The 20,347-nt window shown below is 38.2% G+C and overlaps 1 protein-coding gene across 2 annotated transcripts in view; it reads left to right on the top strand.

Moving 5' to 3' along the window:
• PDK1 (pyruvate dehydrogenase kinase 1) overlaps positions 1-20,347 on the top strand; it is a 50,127-nt gene that overhangs the window by 11,437 nt on the left and 18,343 nt on the right. Inside the window, exons 6-8 of one of the 2 annotated variants that reach the window (XM_055572220.1) lie at positions 491-568; positions 2,297-2,373; positions 4,189-4,287. In XM_055572220.1, coding sequence (XP_055428195.1) covers positions 491-568; positions 2,297-2,373; positions 4,189-4,287 — 254 coding nt within the window. The remainder of the gene's footprint in view (positions 1-490; positions 569-2,296; positions 2,374-4,188; positions 4,288-20,347) is intronic. The other variant, XM_055572221.1, reaches the window with a different exon arrangement.

Below are 20,347 nucleotides of genomic sequence, written 5' to 3'. Positions count from 1 at the left end.
TTCTGTTGTTTCTATCACCAACAATATTGCAGTAGACATCCTTATATATGTGCTGACTTTTGCTAGTATTTTAGAAGGCAGGGTTTCTAGAATTAAAAATATTTCAAATGTATTTAAAATTTTATAACTCCAAAAATATATCAATGAATGAAAGTGAGTATTCCCTAAACCCTTACCAACTCTAAATTTTTGTTACATGTATTGTAAATATTTTCTTCAATCTGCTGGTTTTCTTTTTACTTTGTTTATGGTTTCTTTTTCCATACAGATATTTGAAAAATATTTGGTAATCATATCTGTCACTTTTTGCTTTATATGGCCTTAGGCTTTGTCATGTCATACTTTAAAAAGACCGTCCCCAAACTAAGATTATTAAAGTATTTTTTTTTCTGTAGAAAGCTTTAAAATTTCATTTGTCTATATATTATTGCCATCTTCATGAAGCAGAAGTAAATTTATTTAATGACTTTTTTGTTTTGATTCACACTAGATGGCTATGAAAATGCTAGGCGTCTGTGTGATTTGTATTATATTAACTCTCCCGAACTAGAACTTGAAGAACTAAATGGTAAGCCTGATGCCTTTTCCTAAATGATTAGTGTTATGATTACCTGAGAAGGAATGATAAGTTAGATTTGTTTTAATATAAAACAACTTGTTTATTGGATATGAAAGCTGAGGGAGAGAAATCACGTTAAAAATATATGTATTTATGTGTGTGTACGTATATATGTATATTTTTTAATTTAGTTGGATTTTTTCTGAAAGACATTTTGCCTTTTTCTTTCCCATTTTCATTATTTTAATTGATAATATTGATTCTTTGCATATTTTTTATTTCCTGGTTAGTCACAGAAAAAAAGTGATCCTTCTCTGGTGGCTCAGATGGTAAAGAATCTGCCTGCAATGCAGGAGACCTGGGTTTGAGCCCTGGGTCGGGAAGACCCCTTGGAGAAGGGAATGGCTTACCCACTCCAGTAGTCTTGCCTGGAGAATTCCGTGGACAGAGGAGCCTGAGCCTGGTGGGCTACAGTCCATGGGGTCGCAAAGAGTCGGACACGACTGAGCGACTAATGCTTTCAAGAAAATTACATCTGACTTTTATATGTACTTCATGGGGTCGCGAAGAGTCGGACACGACTGAGCGACTGAACTGAACTGAACTGAATGTAAGGTTTACCCTTTAAGATTTCTACTTCCTGAGTTGTAAACCAATTTTTTATTGTCGAGGAAGTAAAAAAGACTGGAGATGTAAAAGAAGAAAGAAAGATGTCCATCTGTTTGAGACTCTGATTATCTCTGATGGTCTTCTTTTGGACACAAAAGGTTTAGATGCCTTGGAAGGAGATTGATGAGTCTCTCTCTGTTTTCCCTGGAGGTAGGGTAGTTTGATAGAGGGAGAGATTACCTCAGTTAGAATGACTCTGTAAGAAGAATAAAATTAAATAGGCTTCTGCTGAGTTGTATTCTGGACCTTAGAGTGGGAGGGCAGTGGAAGAAGTTGCCCCATTGAAAACAGAGTTGCCTGGTTTTTCTAAAGCCATAACCGTACATTCAGTGAATAAGAACCACAAGGCACAAGTGAATAGTTTGGGAACCTGAACTGCTGTGGGCAGTTTCCAGATGTACCATCTGTGTTTCCCAGAGCCAGTTTATTCATTGGAGAGTCCAGCTTATTGGCTGAGTGAGAATTCTGAGGTATGGCGACTCTTACTCCTTTACTGAAAGTTCTGGTTTGCTTATTGTCTGTTCTCTACCCCCAGCTGGGCTCCTGTTACATGTTTGAATGTAGAATTAGTAGCCCTTGATAAGTCAATGCTAGCTCAAAGTGTTTATTTGAATCTATATGCACAGAAACGCCCAGAATAAAACAAAGCATCCCACCTGGGTGAAACAATTAAAAAATGGCTTTTTAAAGAAAGAATGTATTTATGTGAGTTGGACCATGGAATTTAAAGACTTTAACACTTCTTTTTGGAAGGAAAAAATTCTGACTGTAAGACTGAGTGTCTTAAACAGACTCAACCATCATAGACGAGAATGGGAAGATGGGTTGGTAGATGGTTATGCAGGATTGCAAGAGTGACCGCAGGACTCATGTTGTCACAGGCAGGTATAAATTGTGCGAGCCCGGCATTCCAACACAGATACAGTAAAAAACTGGTGTAGCCCTTCTCCCCCCAGTAGTACTATCCTCCATAGTAAATGTTTTCTTTTCAGCACTACACAATATATTCTTTAAAATGCTTTAAGCACATCTCTCTGTACTTTCATATTTTTCTCTTCTGCTCTGTAGCAAAATCACCAGGACAGCCAATACAAGTGGTTTATGTACCATCCCACCTCTATCACATGGTGTTTGAACTTTTCAAGGTTTGTAACATAGTATTACATCACCTTTATCAGTCCTTTCCTAAGGTTAGGAATCTGCTTTGAAAGTTTAAATACTCTACCAGGTTTTCCTCAGTTTCATTAAAAGATGCCCTTTGGTGTTTCATGGCACATCAGTGGAGATAAGCTGTTGGTCAACACTGATGCCCTCAGTGTAGTGGTAAGCTCAGACCTGGGGCTCAGAAAGACCTGGATTTGAATTCCAGTTCTGCCACCTAAGATGTGTGTGACCTTGTGCAAGTCTCTCAACCCCAAGCCTCAGTTTCCTCCTCTGTCAAACAAGGATATTATTATTATCCAGGTTGTTACGAAGATTGAGAATAATATCCTAAATGTCTTATACAATGGCAGCACATTATACGTGTTTGATACAATTTTATTTGTATTTTTACAAAGCAAAATGTTTAGAAGAATGATTGTCCACCCCTGAAGGACCAGAGTCCCACTGTCATACGCATTGTGGTATGCATTTTTTTGGAGAAAGTCACTTACATTGACTTACGTGACTTCTGCTGTTATATTTGCTCTTTACAACAAAATTTGAAAACTAAATACATTTGTGCTCGTAATGTTGAGAGTACATTTTTTTCTCAGCACCATACCAAAGACAGTTGTTGGTAGACAGGAAAGTGTGTGATGAGGAGTATGGGTCCATGTGGCTGAAAATATTACCCCACATCAAGCCTGTAGTCTCTCTCAGTGTGGTTACCATGTCTTCAGCCAGGAGCAGGTGAAAGAGAGACGAGGTGGCTTTCAGCCTGATCATGAAAAAAGAAAAATACACTGAAACATAGAAAAACTGGCGGACTGTCTTAGAATAACAAAGATTGAAAAATGTTCTTGGTTCTAAGACAGTAAGAATGTATCTAATATTTTACAAAAATCTTTCTACCAAAGTGGTTAAATGAATAAACAATTTGCACTTAAAGGATTAAAAGTAATTTTTTCCTTGAAATTTCAGTCACCTAGAGATCTGGTTCCCTATGATGCTTAATAAAAGAAACATTACCATATTATGTAACAGACTTTATTATATCAGTAATAATGGCTTCCATCTGAAACCTGATCTTAAACGGCCTTCGGTAGAGATGACAGAATCTCTTCCTCGGGAGACTCTGTCCTGATTGGTGTTCCAGGGCTACACACTCCAAGTGCAGTCCAGCCTTTTGCCTTTTAAACTGTATCTAGTCTTGGCAGTTCCTGCTTCAACGCTACATGTCGTGTTATTGCTTAGTGCTTATGCTCTGTTGACATTGTGTACCCTGTGTCCTTTAGAAATTGGTCAAAACTGTTTTACTGTGTAAATAAATATTCTGGTTTCCAATTAGTAGTAAATTAGATTTATTTCTACATCATAATAAGACTTGCTATTAGTACTAAATGAAAAAATCGCTTTTTCTTAATTTATGCAATTATGACAGCAGTTTATGATAATTAAGATGGTTCTTTAAAATAGAGATGAGACTGTTTTCAAAAATAAGGTTTGCCCATTATCTCCCAAATTATAAAAATATTTGGGTAGAATTTTCTGCTTTCATATAAAGCTAGTTAAAAATGTTGAGATTCTGATTTTAGAAAATATGCAGAATTTAGTTGGGATTTTTACCTACCAAGTCCTCCAAAACTGACTAATTTTTTAGAAGTAGTTCTTTAAATTTAGTTATGAATTACAATTCTTAGGCATGTTTTCATTAAAATTTTTAAAAATATCAAGGAGTGCATATATACTTGAAAATTGTACTTAGTTTCTCTCCTTCTTTAAAGTTGTATTTTTAACATAACCCTTATGTATTTCAGAATGCAATGAGAGCAACGATGGAGCATCATGCTGACAAAGGTGTTTATCCGCCTATTCAGGTCCATGTCACACTGGGTAAAGAGGATTTGACTGTGAAAGTAAGTGCTGTTTTTTAAAATTTTAAAAAACTAATGTACAGACATCTACATGTTTTCCAGAAGATGTAATTTATTCTTAGAAAGAAATCCTGTTCCTTCTAGATAATAAGCACATCGTTTCATTTATCTGGCAGGTTATGAAATTTTCCCTTGAGTCTGTTTCTGTTCTGACTCTTCATCCAGATGATTCAGGTTAAAATAAACCCTGGAGACAGACAGTTTTGTAGAATCATGTCTGTCTAATTTGATATCTACTTTGATAAGTAAAATCTAAAATATTTGGGTATTTACAGTATTATGTAGATAGTACATAATTTCTCCTTTTTAAACAATGTTTTAAAATCTGCTTTTAAGTGTTTCATTTGATTTTCCTAACAGCTCTTTAGTAAGGGGCAAAGGTAATTTTATTCTCAATTTTACAGAAACTAGACACAGATAGCCAATAAATGACACAGGACAGGATGTCAGTCCTTTGACCCCTGTTAAGTTTCTGAGTCGTCCAACTCTTTGTGATGCCATGGACTCCTGCACACCAGGCTCCTTTGTCCTCCATTATCTCCCTGAGTTTGCTCAAATTCATGTTCATTGACCCTAGTCCCAGGCCTTTTCTACTACATTTTTCTTAGATAGCTCAGTTTCTTAGAGTATGATGATGTTTCTCTTTTTTAAATAATCATTTAAAATTTTGTATTGAATTAATAAATGCAGAGAGATGAAAATGAAATATGTCAGTTCCTTGCCACTTGTAGGTCACTACTCAGAGACAGTCTTTTTGTTATTTCTTTTCATATTGCTGTAGTTGAAAGACATTGTCTAATATTGCTGTTTATGAAATTAAAATTTTTTTTAACAGCAAATATTGGCTTTTGATTATGGTAGCTGAGGAGTTAGCTATCTTAGAGCATCTCCCCTCTCAGTTGCCTAGCCTCAGTTGCCATTTTCCCAGTATTTAAGTTCATACGTGGAATTCCAGACTAGAATTAATCATCTTTCAGAGACTTTGAAGATATCTAGTGCTCTTTTTTTTTAAATACACAATTCATTGGTTTATAGTGTGTTCCCAAGGTTGTATAACCATACCACTGTTTAATTTCAGAACATTTTTCTCAATCCCAAGAAAAAAACCAGTGCTCTTTAACAGTCACTCCTCATTACTCCCTCTCCCCACCCTTTGGCAACCACTAATCCACTTTCTGTGTATGGACTTCCCTATTTTGGACACTTCATAAAAATTCAGTCATACAATATGTAGTCTTTTGTGACTGACTTCTTTCACTCAATATAATGTTATAGCATGTAGCCATTCATTTTTTTTTTGTTATTATAAATAATGCTGCCATTTGTGTATAAGTGAACATTGGTTTCGGGTCTCTTATGTATATAACCTAAAAGCTGAATTGTCTGTAGGTAACTCTGTTTAACTTCTGAGGAATACCAAACTCATTTTAAAAGTGACTGTACCATTTTACATTTCCATCAGTAATGAGTGAAGGTAGCAATATTTCCACATCCTTACCAACATTTGTTATTGTCAGTCTTTTTGATTATAGCCATTCTATTAGATTATAGCCATTCTAATTCTAATATTTCATGGTATTTTTTTAAAGTGTCAATTAAGATCCTTTGCTCAGTTTTTAAGTAGGTTGTCTTTTTATTGTTGAATTGTAAGAGTTTTCTCCATTTGTTTATTTTCTATTCTTGATACTAGTGATACTATGAGATATATGATTTGCCAGTGTTCTCCCATTCTGTGGCTTACCTTTTCACTTTCTTGAGTGTTCTTTGAAACACAAAGGTTTTAATTTTGAAGAATTTTAATTATTCTGGTTTTTTTCATTTATTGCTTGTGCTTTTAGTGTCACATGCAGGAAGCCATTGCCTAATTCAAAAGTCACAATAATATATGCCTTTGTTTCTAAGAGTTTTAAAGTTTCAGTTCTTACATTTAGGTCTTTGATCCATTTTGAGTTAATTTTTGTAAATGATTTGAAGTAGGGAATCCAGTTTCATTCTTTTGCCTGTAGATAATCTGGTTGTCCCAGTACCATTTGTAAAAAGACTATTTTTTCTCATTCGAATTTTCTTGTCATCATTGTCAAAATTTAATTGCTTATAAATGTATAGGTTTATTTCTGGATTCTCAATTCTATTCCATTGGTCTGCATATCTCTCCTTAGGAACATTTTGATTATTATTTCTTGGTTGTAAATTTTGAAATTGGCAAATGTGATTCCTCAAACTTTGTTGTTCTCTTTGAATGTTTTTTGGCTATTGTGGGTTCCACGCATTTTCATAAGAATTTTAGGTATCAGTGTGTCAGTTTCTGCAAAGAAACATCAGCTTGAGTTTTTATGGGGATCAAGTACATTGTTTAAATCAAGTAAGTCTTCCAGTTCGTGAACAACAGGATGTCTTTACACTTATTTAAATCTTTTTTTTCAGCAATGTTTTCTGACTTTCAGTGCACAAGTCTTACACTTCATCTATTAAGTTTGTACTTAGATATTTCATTCTTTTCGGGGCTTTTTAAGTGGAATTGTTTTCTTAATTTAATTTTTGAATTATATATTGCCAGTATATAAGAATATAAGTGATTTTTGTGTATTGATCTTGTATCTTGCAACCTTGCCAAAGTCATTTATAAGTTCTTAGAGATGGCTGGATGGCATCACTGACTGGATGGACGTGAGTCTCAGTGAACTCTGGGAGTTGGTGATGGACAGGGAGGCCTGGCGTGCTGCGATTCATGGGGTCGCAAAGAGTCGGACACAACTGAGCGACTGATCTGATCTGATAGTATTTTTTGTGACCGCCTTAGGATTTTCTCTACACAAGATCATGTCATCTGCAAATGGAGATAATTTTACTTCTTCCTTTCCAATCTGATTTTTTTTTTCTTTGCCTAATTGGTGTGTCTAGAAGCTCTAGTACAATGCTGAATAGAACTGGTATCTTTTTCTTTTGCTGATCTTAGGAGAACTTTTAGTCTTTTTTTTCTTCTTTCATGTTTATTTTTGTTGTTCAGTCACTAAATCATGTCCAACTCTTTGATATAATGAGCTATTTTTTTATTATGCTATTAAGAACAAACATTTATTTACTTACTCAACTGAATTCATTAAGTAGTTGATCTGGGCTTAATAACCCTCTCAATTACTTATTTATTCCCTGGCTTTTGGCACATTTTAGACACCAACTTTATAGCAGAAAATGAAGAATAACTAAAGAAACTCTTCAGGAAAGTAAAAGAGGAGAGTGATAAAGTTGGCTTAAAACTCAGCGTTCAGAAAACTAAGATCATGGGCATCTGTTCCCATCACTTCAAGGCAAATAGATGGGGAAACAATGGAAACAGTGAGAGACTTTGTTTTTTTGGGCTCCAAAATCACTGCAGATGGTGACTGCAACCATGAAATTAAGACACTTGCTCCTTGAAAGAAAAGCTATGACCAACCTAGACCAACCTAGACAGCATATTGAAAAGCAGAGACATTACTTTGCCAACAAAGATCCATCTAGTCAAAGCTATGGTTTTTCTAGTAGTCATGTATAGATGTGAGAGTTGGGACCATAAAGAAAGCTGAGTGTTGAAGAATTCATGCTTTTGAACGATTGGAGAAGACTGTTGAGAGTCCCTTGGACAGCAAAGAGATCCAACCAGTCCATCCTAAAGGAAATCAGTCCTGAATATTCATTGGAAGGACTGATGCTGAAGCTGAAACTCCAATACTTTGGCCACTTGATGCGAAGAACTGACTCATTGGAAAAGACCCTGATGCTGGGAAAGATTGAAAGCAGGAGGAGAGGAGAATGATAGAGGATGAGATGGTTGGATGGCATCACTGACTTAATGGACATGAGTTTGAGTAAACTCCGGGAGTTGGTGATGGACAGGAAAGCCTGGTGTGCTGCAGTCCATGGGGTTGCAAAGAATAGCACACGACTGAGCGACTGAACTGAACTGATGCATACAACTAGGACTTCCCAGGTGGCACTAGTACAAAGAACTTGCCTGCCAGTGCAGGAGACTTAAGAGACTCGCATTTGATCCCTGGGCAGGGAGGATCCCCTGGAGGAGGAAATGGCAATCCGCTCCTGTATTCTTGCCTGGAAAATTTCATGGACAGAGGAGCTTGGATGGCTACAGTCCATGAGGTTGCAGAGAGTTGGACGTGACTGAATGACTGAACATACTGCACATACATACAAGTTAAGTTTTCTTCTTTAAAAGTGAAAGCTTTCAGTCTTTGATCACTAAGCGTGGTATCAGCTGTGGGTTTTTCGTAAATACTGTTTATCAGGTTGAGAAAGCTTACTTTCATTCCTAGTTTGTTAAGTATGTATCATGAAACTGGCTTCCCTGACTCGGTTAAAGAATCCGCCTGCCAATGCAGGAGACATGAGTTTGATCCCTGGGCTAGGAAGATCTCCTGGACGAGGAAATGGCAACCCACTCCAGTATTCTCGCTGGGAAATACCATGGACAGAGGAGCCTGGTGGGCTACAATCCATGGGGTCACAAAAGAGTCAGGCAGGACTTAGTGACTAAACAACAACTACAACAGTATCATGAGAGGATGTTGGATTTTATCAGATGCCTTCTCTGGGTAGATTGAGATGATTATGTGGTGTTTGTTCTGAAGTCTACCAGTTGGTGTATTAGAATGATTGATTTTTTGTATGTTGAACCAACCATGCATTTTGGGGATAGGCCTCACTTTCTACATTTTTTTGAGGATTTTAGCGTTGATATTCATAAGAGATATTTATCAGTATGTAGTTTCTTGTGATATCTTTGTCTGCTTTTGATATCAGGTAATACTGGCTTTCTTGAATAAGTTGAGAAGTTCTCCTTCCTTGTCTGTATTTTAGAAGGTTTTGAAGGATTTGTATTCATTCTTTAAATGTTTGGTAGAATCCACGAGTGAAGCCATTTGGGCCTGTTCTTTTCTTTGTGAGAAGAGTTTTGATTACCATTTCAGTCTCTTCATTTGTTACACATCTATTCAGATTTTCTATTTCTTTCTGAGTTACTTTCTGTAGTTTGTCTAAGAATTTGTCCATTTCACCTAGGTTTTCATATTTATTGGTATACAATTGTTCATGGTTTTCCATCATAATCCCTTTTATTTTGTGTAATTTTGGTAGTTGTTGTTGAGTTGCCAAATCATGTCCGCCTCTTCATGACCGCATGGACTGCAGCACACCAGGCTTCCTTGTCCCTCATCATCCCTCAAGGACGCCCAAGTTCATGTCCATTGAGTCAGTGATGCCATCCAACCATCTCATCCTCTATTACCCTCTTCTCTTCCTGCCTTCAATCTTTTCCAGCATCAGGGTCTTTTCCGAGTCAGCTGTTCACGTCAGGTGGCCAAGGAATTGGAGCTTCAGCTTCAGCATCAGTCCTTCCAGTGAATATTCAGGATTGATTTCCTTTAAGATTGACTGATTTGATCTCCATGCTTTCCAAGGGACTCTCAAGAGTCTTCTCCAGCACCACAATTCAAAAGCATCAATTCGTCAGTGTCTACCTTCTTTATAGTCCAGCTTTCACATCCATACATGACTACTGGAAAGACCATAGCCTTGACTCTGCGGACCTTTGTCAGCAAAGTGATATCTTTGCTTTTTAACACAGTCTAGGCTTCTCATAGCTTTCCTGTTTGGAAGGAATCATTTTCTAATTTCATGGCTACAGTTACCATCCACAGTGAATTTAGAGCCCAAGAAGAGGAAATCAGTCACTGCTTCCACCTTTTCCCCTTCTATTTGCCATGAAGTGATGGGACCAGATGCCATGATCTTCAATTCAGTTCAATTCAGTCACTCAGTTGTGTCCGACTCTTTGTGACCCCATGGACTGTAGCACGCCATGCCTCTCTGTCCATCACCAACTCCCAGAGTTTACACAAACTCATGCCCATTGGGTCGGTGATGCCACCCAATCATCTCATCCTCTGTCATCCCCTTCTCCTCCCGCCTTCAATCTTTCCCAGCATCAGGATCTTTTCCAATGAGTCAGCTCTTCGCATCAAGTGGCCAAAGTATTGGAGTTTCAGCTTCAACATCAGTCCTTCCAGTGAATATTCAGGACTGATTTCCTTTAGGGTGGACTGATTGGATCTCCTTGAAGTCCAAGGGACTCTCAAGAGTCTTCTCCAATACCACAGTCACATGCATGGGGAGGCCATGATCTTAGATTTTTTTAATATTGAGTTTTAAGCTGGCTTTTTCACTCTCCTTCTTCACCCTTATCTAGAGACTTTAGTTCTTCTTTGCTTTCTGCTGTTAGAGTGGTATCATCTGCATATCTGAGGTTGTTGATATTTCTCTTGGCAATCTTGATTCCAGCTTGTAACTCATCCAGCCCAGGGTTTTGCATAATATGCTCTGTGTATAAGTTAAGCAAACAGGGTGGCAGTAAACAGCTTTGTGATACTCCTTTCTCAATCCTGAACCAGTCAGTTGTTCCATGTCCGGTTTTAACTTACGCTTTTTGACCTGTATACAGGTTTCTCAAGAGACAGGTAAGGTTGTCTGGTATTCTCATCTCTTTAAGAGTTTTCCACAGTTTGTTATGATCCACACAGTCAATGAAACATAGGTAGATGTTTTTCTGGAATTCCCTTGCTTTTTCTATGATCCAGCGAATGTTTGATCTCTGGTTCCTCTGCCTTTTCTAAACCCAGCTTGAACATCTGGAAGTGCTCGTTTCATGTAATGCTGAAGCCTAGCTTGGTGGATTTTGAGCACAACCTTACTAGTATGGGGGGCTTCTTTGGTGGCTCAGATGGTAAAGAATCTGCCTGCAATGCAGGAGACCCAGGTTTGCTCCCTAGGTCAGGAAGATCCCCTGGAGAAGGGCATGGCAACCCATTCCAGTATTCTTGCCTGGAGAATTCCATGGACAGAGGAGCCTCACGGGCTACAATCCATGGGGTCTGAAAGAGTTGGACATGACTGAGCAACTAACACACACTTACTAGCATGGGAGATGAGTGCAATTGTCTGGTGTTTGAACATTTTTTAGTACTGCCCTTCTTGAGGATTGGGATGAGCATTGACCTTTTCAATGGGATGAGCAGTGACCCTGTGGCCACTGCTGGGTTTTCCAAATTTGCTGACATACTGAGTACAGCAGTTTAATAACATCATCATTTAGGATTTTAAATAGCTGTGCTGGAATTCCATCACATCCACTAACTTTATTGGCAACAGTGCCTCCCTAAGGCCCACTTGACTTCACACTCCTGTATGTCTGACTCTGAGTGAGAGACTGCACTGTCGTGGTTATCCGGATCATTAAGAACTTTTTTGTACAGTTGTTTTGTGTATTCTTTCCATCTTTTCTTGATCTCTTCTGCTTCTATTAGGTCATTACAGTTTCTGTCCTTTACTGTGCTCATCTTTGGATGAAATGTTCCTTTGATATTTCCAGTTTTCTTGAGGAGGTCTCTAGCCTTACCCTTTCTGTTGTTTTCCTCTGTTTCTTTGCATTGTTCATTGAAGCAGGCTCTCTTGTCTCTCCTTGGTGTTCTCTGGAACTCTGCATTTAGTTGGCTGTACCTTTCCCTTTCTTCCTTGCTTTTCGCTTCTCTTCTTTCCTCAGCTATTTGTTTAGCCTCCTCAGACAACCACTGCCTCCTGGCATTTTTTATTTGGAAAGTTTTGTTTGCTGCCTCCTGTAGATTGGTAGTACTATCCCCAGTTTCATTCCTGATTTTGCAAATTTGAGCCTCCTGCCTTGTGACTCAGATGGTAACAAATCCGCCTGCAATGCAGAAGACCTGAGTTCAATCCCTAGGTCAGGAAGATCCCCTGGAGAAGGGAATGGCAACCCACTCCAGTATTCTTGCCTGGAGAATTCCAAGGACAGAGGAACCTGGTGGACCTATAGTCCATGAGGTCGCACAGAGTCATATACAACTGAGCAACTAACACACACACATACACACACTTATTTTTGATTAGCTGAACTAAAGTTTTATCAATTTTGTTAATGTTTTCAAAACGCCCCCTTTTGTTTCATTGAATTTTTCTCTGTTGTTTTTCTCTTCTTGATATCATTAATTTTACCTTTATTATTTTCTTTCTTTTGTCTGCTTTGTAGTTTGCTCTTTTTTAGTATCTTAAATTGGAAATTTTAATTGATGATTTGAGTCATTTTACAGCTATGAATTTCCCTTTAGCACTGTGTTTTCTCTATCCCATAAATTTTTATGTTGTGTTTTTGTTCTTATTCATCTCAAATTATTTTCTGATTTCCTTGTGATTTCCTCTTGATGAACTCATTGATTGTTTAGGAGTGTGTGTTTAATTTCCACATTATGTGTCAGTGCTCTACATTTTGTTTTGTTATTGATTTCCAGTTTCATTTCATTGTGGCAGAAATATAGTTTGTATGAATTCAGTCCTTTTACATTTATTAAGACTTATTTTATGGCTTAATATATGGTTTATCCTGGAGAACATTCCATGTGTACTTGAGAAAAATGTGTATTTTGTTATTGTTGGACGGAGTGTTCTGTACATAGCTATTAGGCCGAGTTGGTTTAGTGTTGTTCAGATCTTCTGTTTCCTTGTTTATCTTCCGTTTGGCACACCCATAATTTAAACGGGGCTGTTGACATTTCCAACCATTAGTGTTGAATTATCTACTTCTGCCTATAATTCTGCCAATTTTTGCTTTGCATATTTTGGAGCTCAGTTGTTAAGTATATGCATGTTTATAATTTTATATTTTCTTGATGTATTGATCTCTTATCCTTGTAAAATGTCTTTCCTTATTTTTGTCAACAATTTTTGTCTTCAGGTATATTCTGTCTGATAACCATCTCAACTCTCTTTTGATTTCTGGTTTCATGGTGTCTATTTTTCCATATTTTTCCTTTGAACCTTTTTGTGTCATTGAATCTAAAGTGTGTCTCTTGTAAACATCATATGGTTTAATCATCTTTTAATCCATCCTGCCAATGTCCTCCTTTTAAAAGTTCACGTAACATACATTTAACATAATTATTGTTAATCTAGAATTTACATTTTGCCATTTTGTCCTTTTTTGTCGATATATCTCATGTCTTTTTTGGTCCTTTATTTTACCATTACTGCTACTGTTTTGGGTTAGAATAATATATCCTCAGTTCAGTTCAGTTCAGTCGCTCAGTCGTGTCCGACTCTTTGTGACACCGTGAATTGCAGCACGCCAGGCCTCCCTGTCCATCACTAACTCCTGGAGTTCACTCACACTCACGTCCATCGAGTTGGTGATGGACGTCCAGCCATCTCATCCTCTGTCGTCCCCTTCTCCTCCTGCCCCCAATCCTCCCAGCATCAGAGTCTTTTCCAATGAGTCAACTCTTCGCATGAGGTGGCCAAAGTACTGGAGTTTCAGCTTTAGTATCATTCCTTCCAAAGAACACCCTTTAGAATGGACTGATCTCCTTTAGAATGGACTGACTGGATCTCCTTATAGCCCAAGGGACTCTGAAGAGTCTTCTCCAACACCACAGTTCAAAAGCATCAATTCTTCAGTGCTCAGCTTTCTTCACAGTCCAACTCTCATATCCATACATGACCACTGGAAAAACCATAGCCTTGACTAGACGGACCTTTGTTGGCAAAGTAATGTCTCTGCTTTTCAATATGCTATCTAGGTTGGTCATAACTTTCCTTCCAAGGAGTAAGCGTCTTTTCATTTCATGGCTGCAATCACCATCTGCAGTGATTTTGGAGCCCAAAAAAATAAAGTCTGACACTGTTTCCACTGTTTCCCCATCTAGTTCCCATGAAGTGATGGGACCAGATGCCATGATCTTCATTTTCTGAATGCTGAGCTTTAAGCCAACTTTTTCACTCTCCTCTTTCACTTCCATCAAGAGGCTTTTGAGTTCCTCTTCACTTTCTGCCATAAGGGTGGTGTCATCTGCATATCTGAGGTTATTGATATTTCTTCCAGCAATCTTGATTCCAGCTTGTGCTTCTTCCAGCCCAACGTTTCTCATGATGTACCCTGCATATAAGTTAAATAAGCAGGGTGACAATATACAGCCTTGACGTACTCCTTTTCCTATTTGGAACCAGTTGTTGTTCCATCTCCAGTTCTAACTGTTGCTTTCTGACCTGCATATAGGTTTCTCAAGAGGCAGGTCAGGTGGTCTGGTATTCCCATCTCCTTCAGAATTTTCCACAGATTATTGTGATCCACACAGTCAAAGGCTTTGGCATAGTCAATAAAGCAGAAATAGATATTTTTTTTCCATGATCCAGCAGATGTTGGCAATTTGATCTCTGGTTTCTCTGCCTTTTCTAAAACCAGCTTGAACATCTGGAAGTTCACGGTTCACGTATTGCTGAAGCCTGGCTTGGAGAATTTTGAGCATTACTTTACTAGCGTGTGAGATGAGTGCAATTGTGCGGTAGTTTGAGCATTCTTTGGCATTGCCTTTCTTTGGGATTGGAATGAAAACTGACCTTTTCCAATATTTCCTAGTATATCGTTTTAATTTCCTCTTGTTTTTTAATTATATTTGAGTTATTTTCTTAGTAGTTGTCATGAGATTATAATTAACATGTAATTTATAAGTCTAGTTCAGATTATATACTAACTTAATTTCAATAGTATACACAGACTTTGATCCTAGACAGGTCTGTCCCCTCCCCCTCCCCATCATTGGGTTGTTATCGTCATATAACATACGTCATTATACATTGTATGCTCATCTACACAGGTTTATAATTACTGCCCTATAGAATTTATCTTTTAATTAATTCTGGAGAAAAAAGTTATGAACAAAAAAATACACTTAAAGTATTCTTTATTTTTATCTATGTGGTTACCTTTCCTGGTGCTCTTTATTTATTCATGTGGATTTGATTTACTGTCTAGTATTCTTTCATTTTAGGCTGAAGGACTCCCTTTAGCATTTCTTGGTGGGAGAATTCTACCAATGATGAACTTTCAGTTTTTGTTTATCTGAGAATGTCTCAATTTATCCTTCATTTTTGAAGGATAATTTTACTGGCTATGGAATTTTTATTTGATAGGCTTTTTCTTTCTATATTCATTTCTTTGAATATGTTAATCCTTCTACTCCACCATCTTGAAGGAAGCATTACTATGAACAAAGTTAGTAGAGGTGATGGAACTCCAGCTGATCTATTTCAAATCCTAAAAGGTGGTGCTGTTAAAGTGCAAAACTCAATATGCCAGCAAATTTGGGAGGCTCAGCAGTGGCCACAGGACTGGAAACAGTCAGTTTTCATTCCAATCCCAAAGAATGGTCAAACTACTGCATAATTGCACTCATCTCACACTCTAGCAAAGTAATGCTCAAAATCACTGCAGACAGTGACTGCAGCCATGAAATTAAAAGACCCTTGCTCCTTGGAAGAAGGACTATGACAAATCTAAACCTCATATTAAAAAGCAGAGACACCACTTTGCCAGCAAAGGTCCATATGGTCAAAGCTGTGGTTTTTTGAGTAGTCATTATGGATGTGAGAGTTGGACCATAAAGAAGGCTGAGTGCTAAAGGATTGATGCTTTTGAATTGTGGTGCCAGAGAAGACTGTTGAAAGTCCCTTGAAAAGCAGGGAGATCAAACCAGTTAATCCTAAAGAAAATCAACCCTGAATATTCATTGGAAGGACTGATGCTGAATCTGAAGCTCCCATACTTTGGCCACCTGATGCAAAGAGAGGACTCATTGTAAAAGACCCTCATGCTGGGAAAGATTGAGGACTGGAGGAGAAGGAGGCAACAGAGGATGAGATGATTGGATGATGTCACTGACTCAACGGACATGAGTTTGAGCAAATTCTGGGAGATGGTGGAGGACAGGGAAGCCTCACGTGCTGCAGTCCACAGGGTCTCAAAAAGTTGGACTCGACTTAGTGACTGACAACAGCAGCAATGTTAATCCTACTGCATTTTGGTCTTCCTGGTTTCTGATCAGCAACCAGCTGTTACTCTTATTTGGATATTTTGTATGTGAGAGTCACTTTTCTTGTGCTTTTAAGATTCTTTCTTCTTGGCTTTTGACAGTTTGATTGTAATCCGTCCAGGTGTTGATCTGTCTCATTGAGTTTGTTATACTTGGAGTTTGAAGAGCTTCATCTTTTTCATCAGAATTAGGAAGTTTCGTTTATCATTTCTTCAAATATTACTTTTGTTCCTTTCTATTTTTGCTCCTGGAATTCTCAATATGTGCATGTCTGTACATTTGATGGAGTCCAACAGGTCTTTTATACTTTGTTCATTTTCTTTCTTTTGTTTTTTTCTTTCTGTTTTTCAGACTGGATTTCACTTGAGCTGTTTCACTATGGATGGGTCTGCCTTCCATGTGTTTAAATCTGCTGTTGAGCCCTCCTAGTGATTTTTTTTTTCAGTTGTTATTATGGCATTTCTCAACTCCAGAATTTCTATTTCATTCTCTCATATAATATCTGTATTTAAATGCTGTTATTTATTTGGTGAGGTATCATCATTATAATTCTTTAGAAATGATTTTAGTTCTGTGAACATATTTAAAATAGCTGATTTAAAGTTTTTGTTTAGAAAATATGAGTTTCCTCAAGTTTAGTCTCGATTGATTCCTTTTTCACCCCTGTGATATGTATATCTTATAATTTTTGTTGAAAATCAGACATTTAAGAGAATATTATGTAACAAGTCTAAAAATCATTTGCTTCCCTGCTCCCTGAAGTTTATTGTTGTTTGTTTTAGTTCAGTTCAGTTTAGTCACTCAGTCATGTCTGACTCTTTGAGACCCCAAGGACTGCAACACGCCAGGCCTCCCTGTCCATCACCAACTCCTGGAGTTTACTCAAACTCATGTCCATTGAGTCAGTGATGCCATCCAACCATCTCATCCTCTGTCATCCCCTTCTCCTCCTGCCTTCAGTTTTTCCCAGCATCAGGGTCTTTTCAAGTGAGTCAGCTCTTCGCATCAGGTGGCCAAAGTATTGGAGTTTCAGCTTCAGCATCAGTCCTTCCAATGAATATTTGGGACTGATTTCCTTTAGGATGAACTGGTTGGATCTCCTTGCAGTCCAAGGGACTCTCAAGAGTCTTCTCTAATACCACAGTTCAAAAGCATTAATTCTTCAGCACTCAGCTTGCTTCATAGTCCAACTCTCACATCCACACACGACTACTGGAAAAACCATAGCTTTGACTAGACAGACCTTTGTTGGCAAAGTAATGTCTCTGGTTTTTAATATGCTGTCTAGGTTGGTCATAGCTTTTCTTCCAAGGAGTAAGCCTCTTTTAATTTCATGGCTGAAATCACCACCTGCAGTGATTTTGGAGCCAAAAAATATAAAGTCAGCCACTGTTTCCACTGTTTACCCATCTATTTGCCATGAAGTGATGGGGCCAGATGCCATGATCTTAGTTTTCTGAATGTTTAGTTTTAAGCCAGCTTTTTCACTTTCTTCTTTCACTTTCACCAAGAGGCTCTTTAGTTCTTCACTTTCTGTCCATAAGTGTGGTGTCATCTGCATATCTGAGGTTATTGATATTTCTCCCGGCAATCTTAATTCCAGCTTGTGGTTCTTCCAGCCCAGCGTTTCTCATGAAGTGCTCTGCATAGAAGTTAAATAAGCAGGGTGACAATATACAGCCTTGACGTACTCCTTTCCCTATTTGGAACCAGTCTGTTGTTCCATGTCCAGTTCTAACTCTTGCTTCCTGACCTGCATACAGATTTCTCAAGAGGCAGGTCAGGTGGTCTGGTATTCCTATCTCTTTAAGAATTTTCCACAGTTTATTGTGATCCACACAGTCAAAGGCTTTGCCATAGTCAATAAAGCAAAAGTAGACCTTTTTTCTGGAACTCTTGCTTTTTTGATGATCCAGTGGATGTTGGCAGTCGGATCTCTGGTTCCTCTGCCTTTTCTAAAACCAGCTTGAACATTTGGAAGTTCATGGTTCATGTACTGTTGAAGCCTGGCTTGGAGAATTTTGAGCATTACTTTACTAGCGTGTGAGATGAGTGGAACTGTGCGGTAGTTTGAGCATTCTTTGGCATTGCCTTTCTTTGGGATTGGAATGAAAACTGACCTTTTCCAGTCCTTTGGCCACTGCTGAGTTTTCCAAATTTTCTGGCATATTGAGTATGCACTTTCACAGCATCATCTTTTAGGATTTGAAATAGCTCAACTAGAATTCCGTCACCTCCACTAGCTTTGTTTGTAGTGATGCTTCCTAAGGCCCACTTGACTTTGCATTCCAGGATGTCTTGCTCTGGGTTGGTGATCACACCATTGTGATTATCTGGGTTGTGAAGATCTTTTTGTATAATTCTTCTGTGTATTCTTGCCACCACCTCTTAATATCTTCTGCTTCTGTTAGGTCCATACCATTTCTGTCCTTTATTGTGCCCATCTTTGCATGAAAAATTCCCTTGGTATCTCTAATTATCTTGAAGTGATCTCTAGTCTTTCCCATTCTATTTTTTTCCTCTATTTCTTTGCACTCATCACTGAGGAAGGCTTTCTTATCTCTCCTTGCTATTCTTAGGAACTCTGCATTCAAATGGGTATATCTTTCCTTTTCTCCTTTGCCTTTCACTTCTCTTCTTTTCTCAGCTATTTGTAAGGCCTCCTCAGACAACCATTTTGCCCTTTTTGCATTGCTTTTCCTTGGGGATGGTCCTTGATCCCTGCCTCCTGTATAATGTCTCCAACCTCTGTTCATAGTTCTTCAGGCACTGTATCAGATCTAATCCCTTGAATCTATTTGTCACTTCCACTGTATAATCATAAGGGATTTGATTTAGGTCATACCTGAGTGGTCTAGTGGTTTTCCCTACTTTCTTCAATTTAAGACTGAATGTGGCAATAAGGAGTTCATGGTCTGAGCCACAGTTAGCTCCCGGTCTTGTTTTTGCTGACTGTATGTAACTTCTCCATCTTTGGCTGCAAAGAATATAATCAGTATGATTTTGGTATTGACCATCTGATGATGTCCATGTGTAGAGTCTTCTCTTGTGTTATTGGAATAGGGTGTTTGCTATGACAAGTGCATTCTCTTGGCAAAACTCTATTAGCCTTTGCCCTGCTTCATTCTGTACTGCAAGGCCAAATTTGCCTGTTACTCCAGGTGTTTCTTGACTTCCTACTTTTGCATTCCAGTCCCTTATAATGAAAAGGACATCTTTTTTGGGTGTTAGTTCTAGAAGGTCTTGTAGGTCTTTATAGAACCATTCATCTTCAGCTTCTTCAGTGTTACTGGTTGGGGCATAGAGTTGGATTACTGTGATATTGAATGTTTTGCCTTGGAAACGAACAGAGATCATTCTGTCATTTTTTTTTTTTAAATTTTATTTTATTTTTAAATTTTACATAATTGTATTAGTTTTGCCAAATATCAAAATGAGTCTGCCACAGGTATACATGTGTTCCCCATCCTGAACCCTCCTCCCTCCTCCCTCCCCATACCCTCCCTCTGGGTCATCCCAGTGCACCAGCCCCAAGCATCCAGTATCGTGCATCGAACCTGGACTGGCGACTCATTTCATACATGATATTTTACATGTTTCAATGCCATTCTCCCAATTCTTCCCACCCTCTCCCTCTCCCACAGAGTCTATAAGACTGTTCTATACATCAGTGTCTCTTTTGCTGTCTCGTACACAGGGTTATTGTTACCATTTTTCTAAATTCCATATATATGCGTTAGTATACTGTATTAGTGTTTTTCTTTCTGGCTTACTTCACTCTGTATAATAGGCTCCAGTTTCATCCACCTCATTAGAACTGATTCAAATGTATTCTTTTTAATGGCTGAGTAATACTCCATTGTGTATATGTACCACAGCTTTCTTATCCATTCATCTGCTGATGGACATCTAGGTTGCTTCCATGTCCTGGCTATTATAAACAGTGCTGCGATGAACATTGGGGTACACGTGTCTCTTTCCCTTCTGGTTTCCTCAGTGTGTATGCCCAGCAGTGGGATTGCTGGATCATAAGGCAGTTCTATTTCCAGTTTTTTAAGGAATCTCCACACTGTTCTCCATAGTGGCTGTACTAGTTTGCATTCCCACCAACAGTGTAA

This window comes from Bubalus kerabau, chromosome 3 (assembly GCF_029407905.1).
Source record: "Bubalus kerabau isolate K-KA32 ecotype Philippines breed swamp buffalo chromosome 3, PCC_UOA_SB_1v2, whole genome shotgun sequence".
NCBI classification, from domain to species: domain Eukaryota; kingdom Metazoa; phylum Chordata; class Mammalia; order Artiodactyla; family Bovidae; genus Bubalus; species Bubalus kerabau.
Note: the sequence above shows the minus strand (reverse complement) of the source record. Positions and strands in the feature narration are given on the sequence as shown.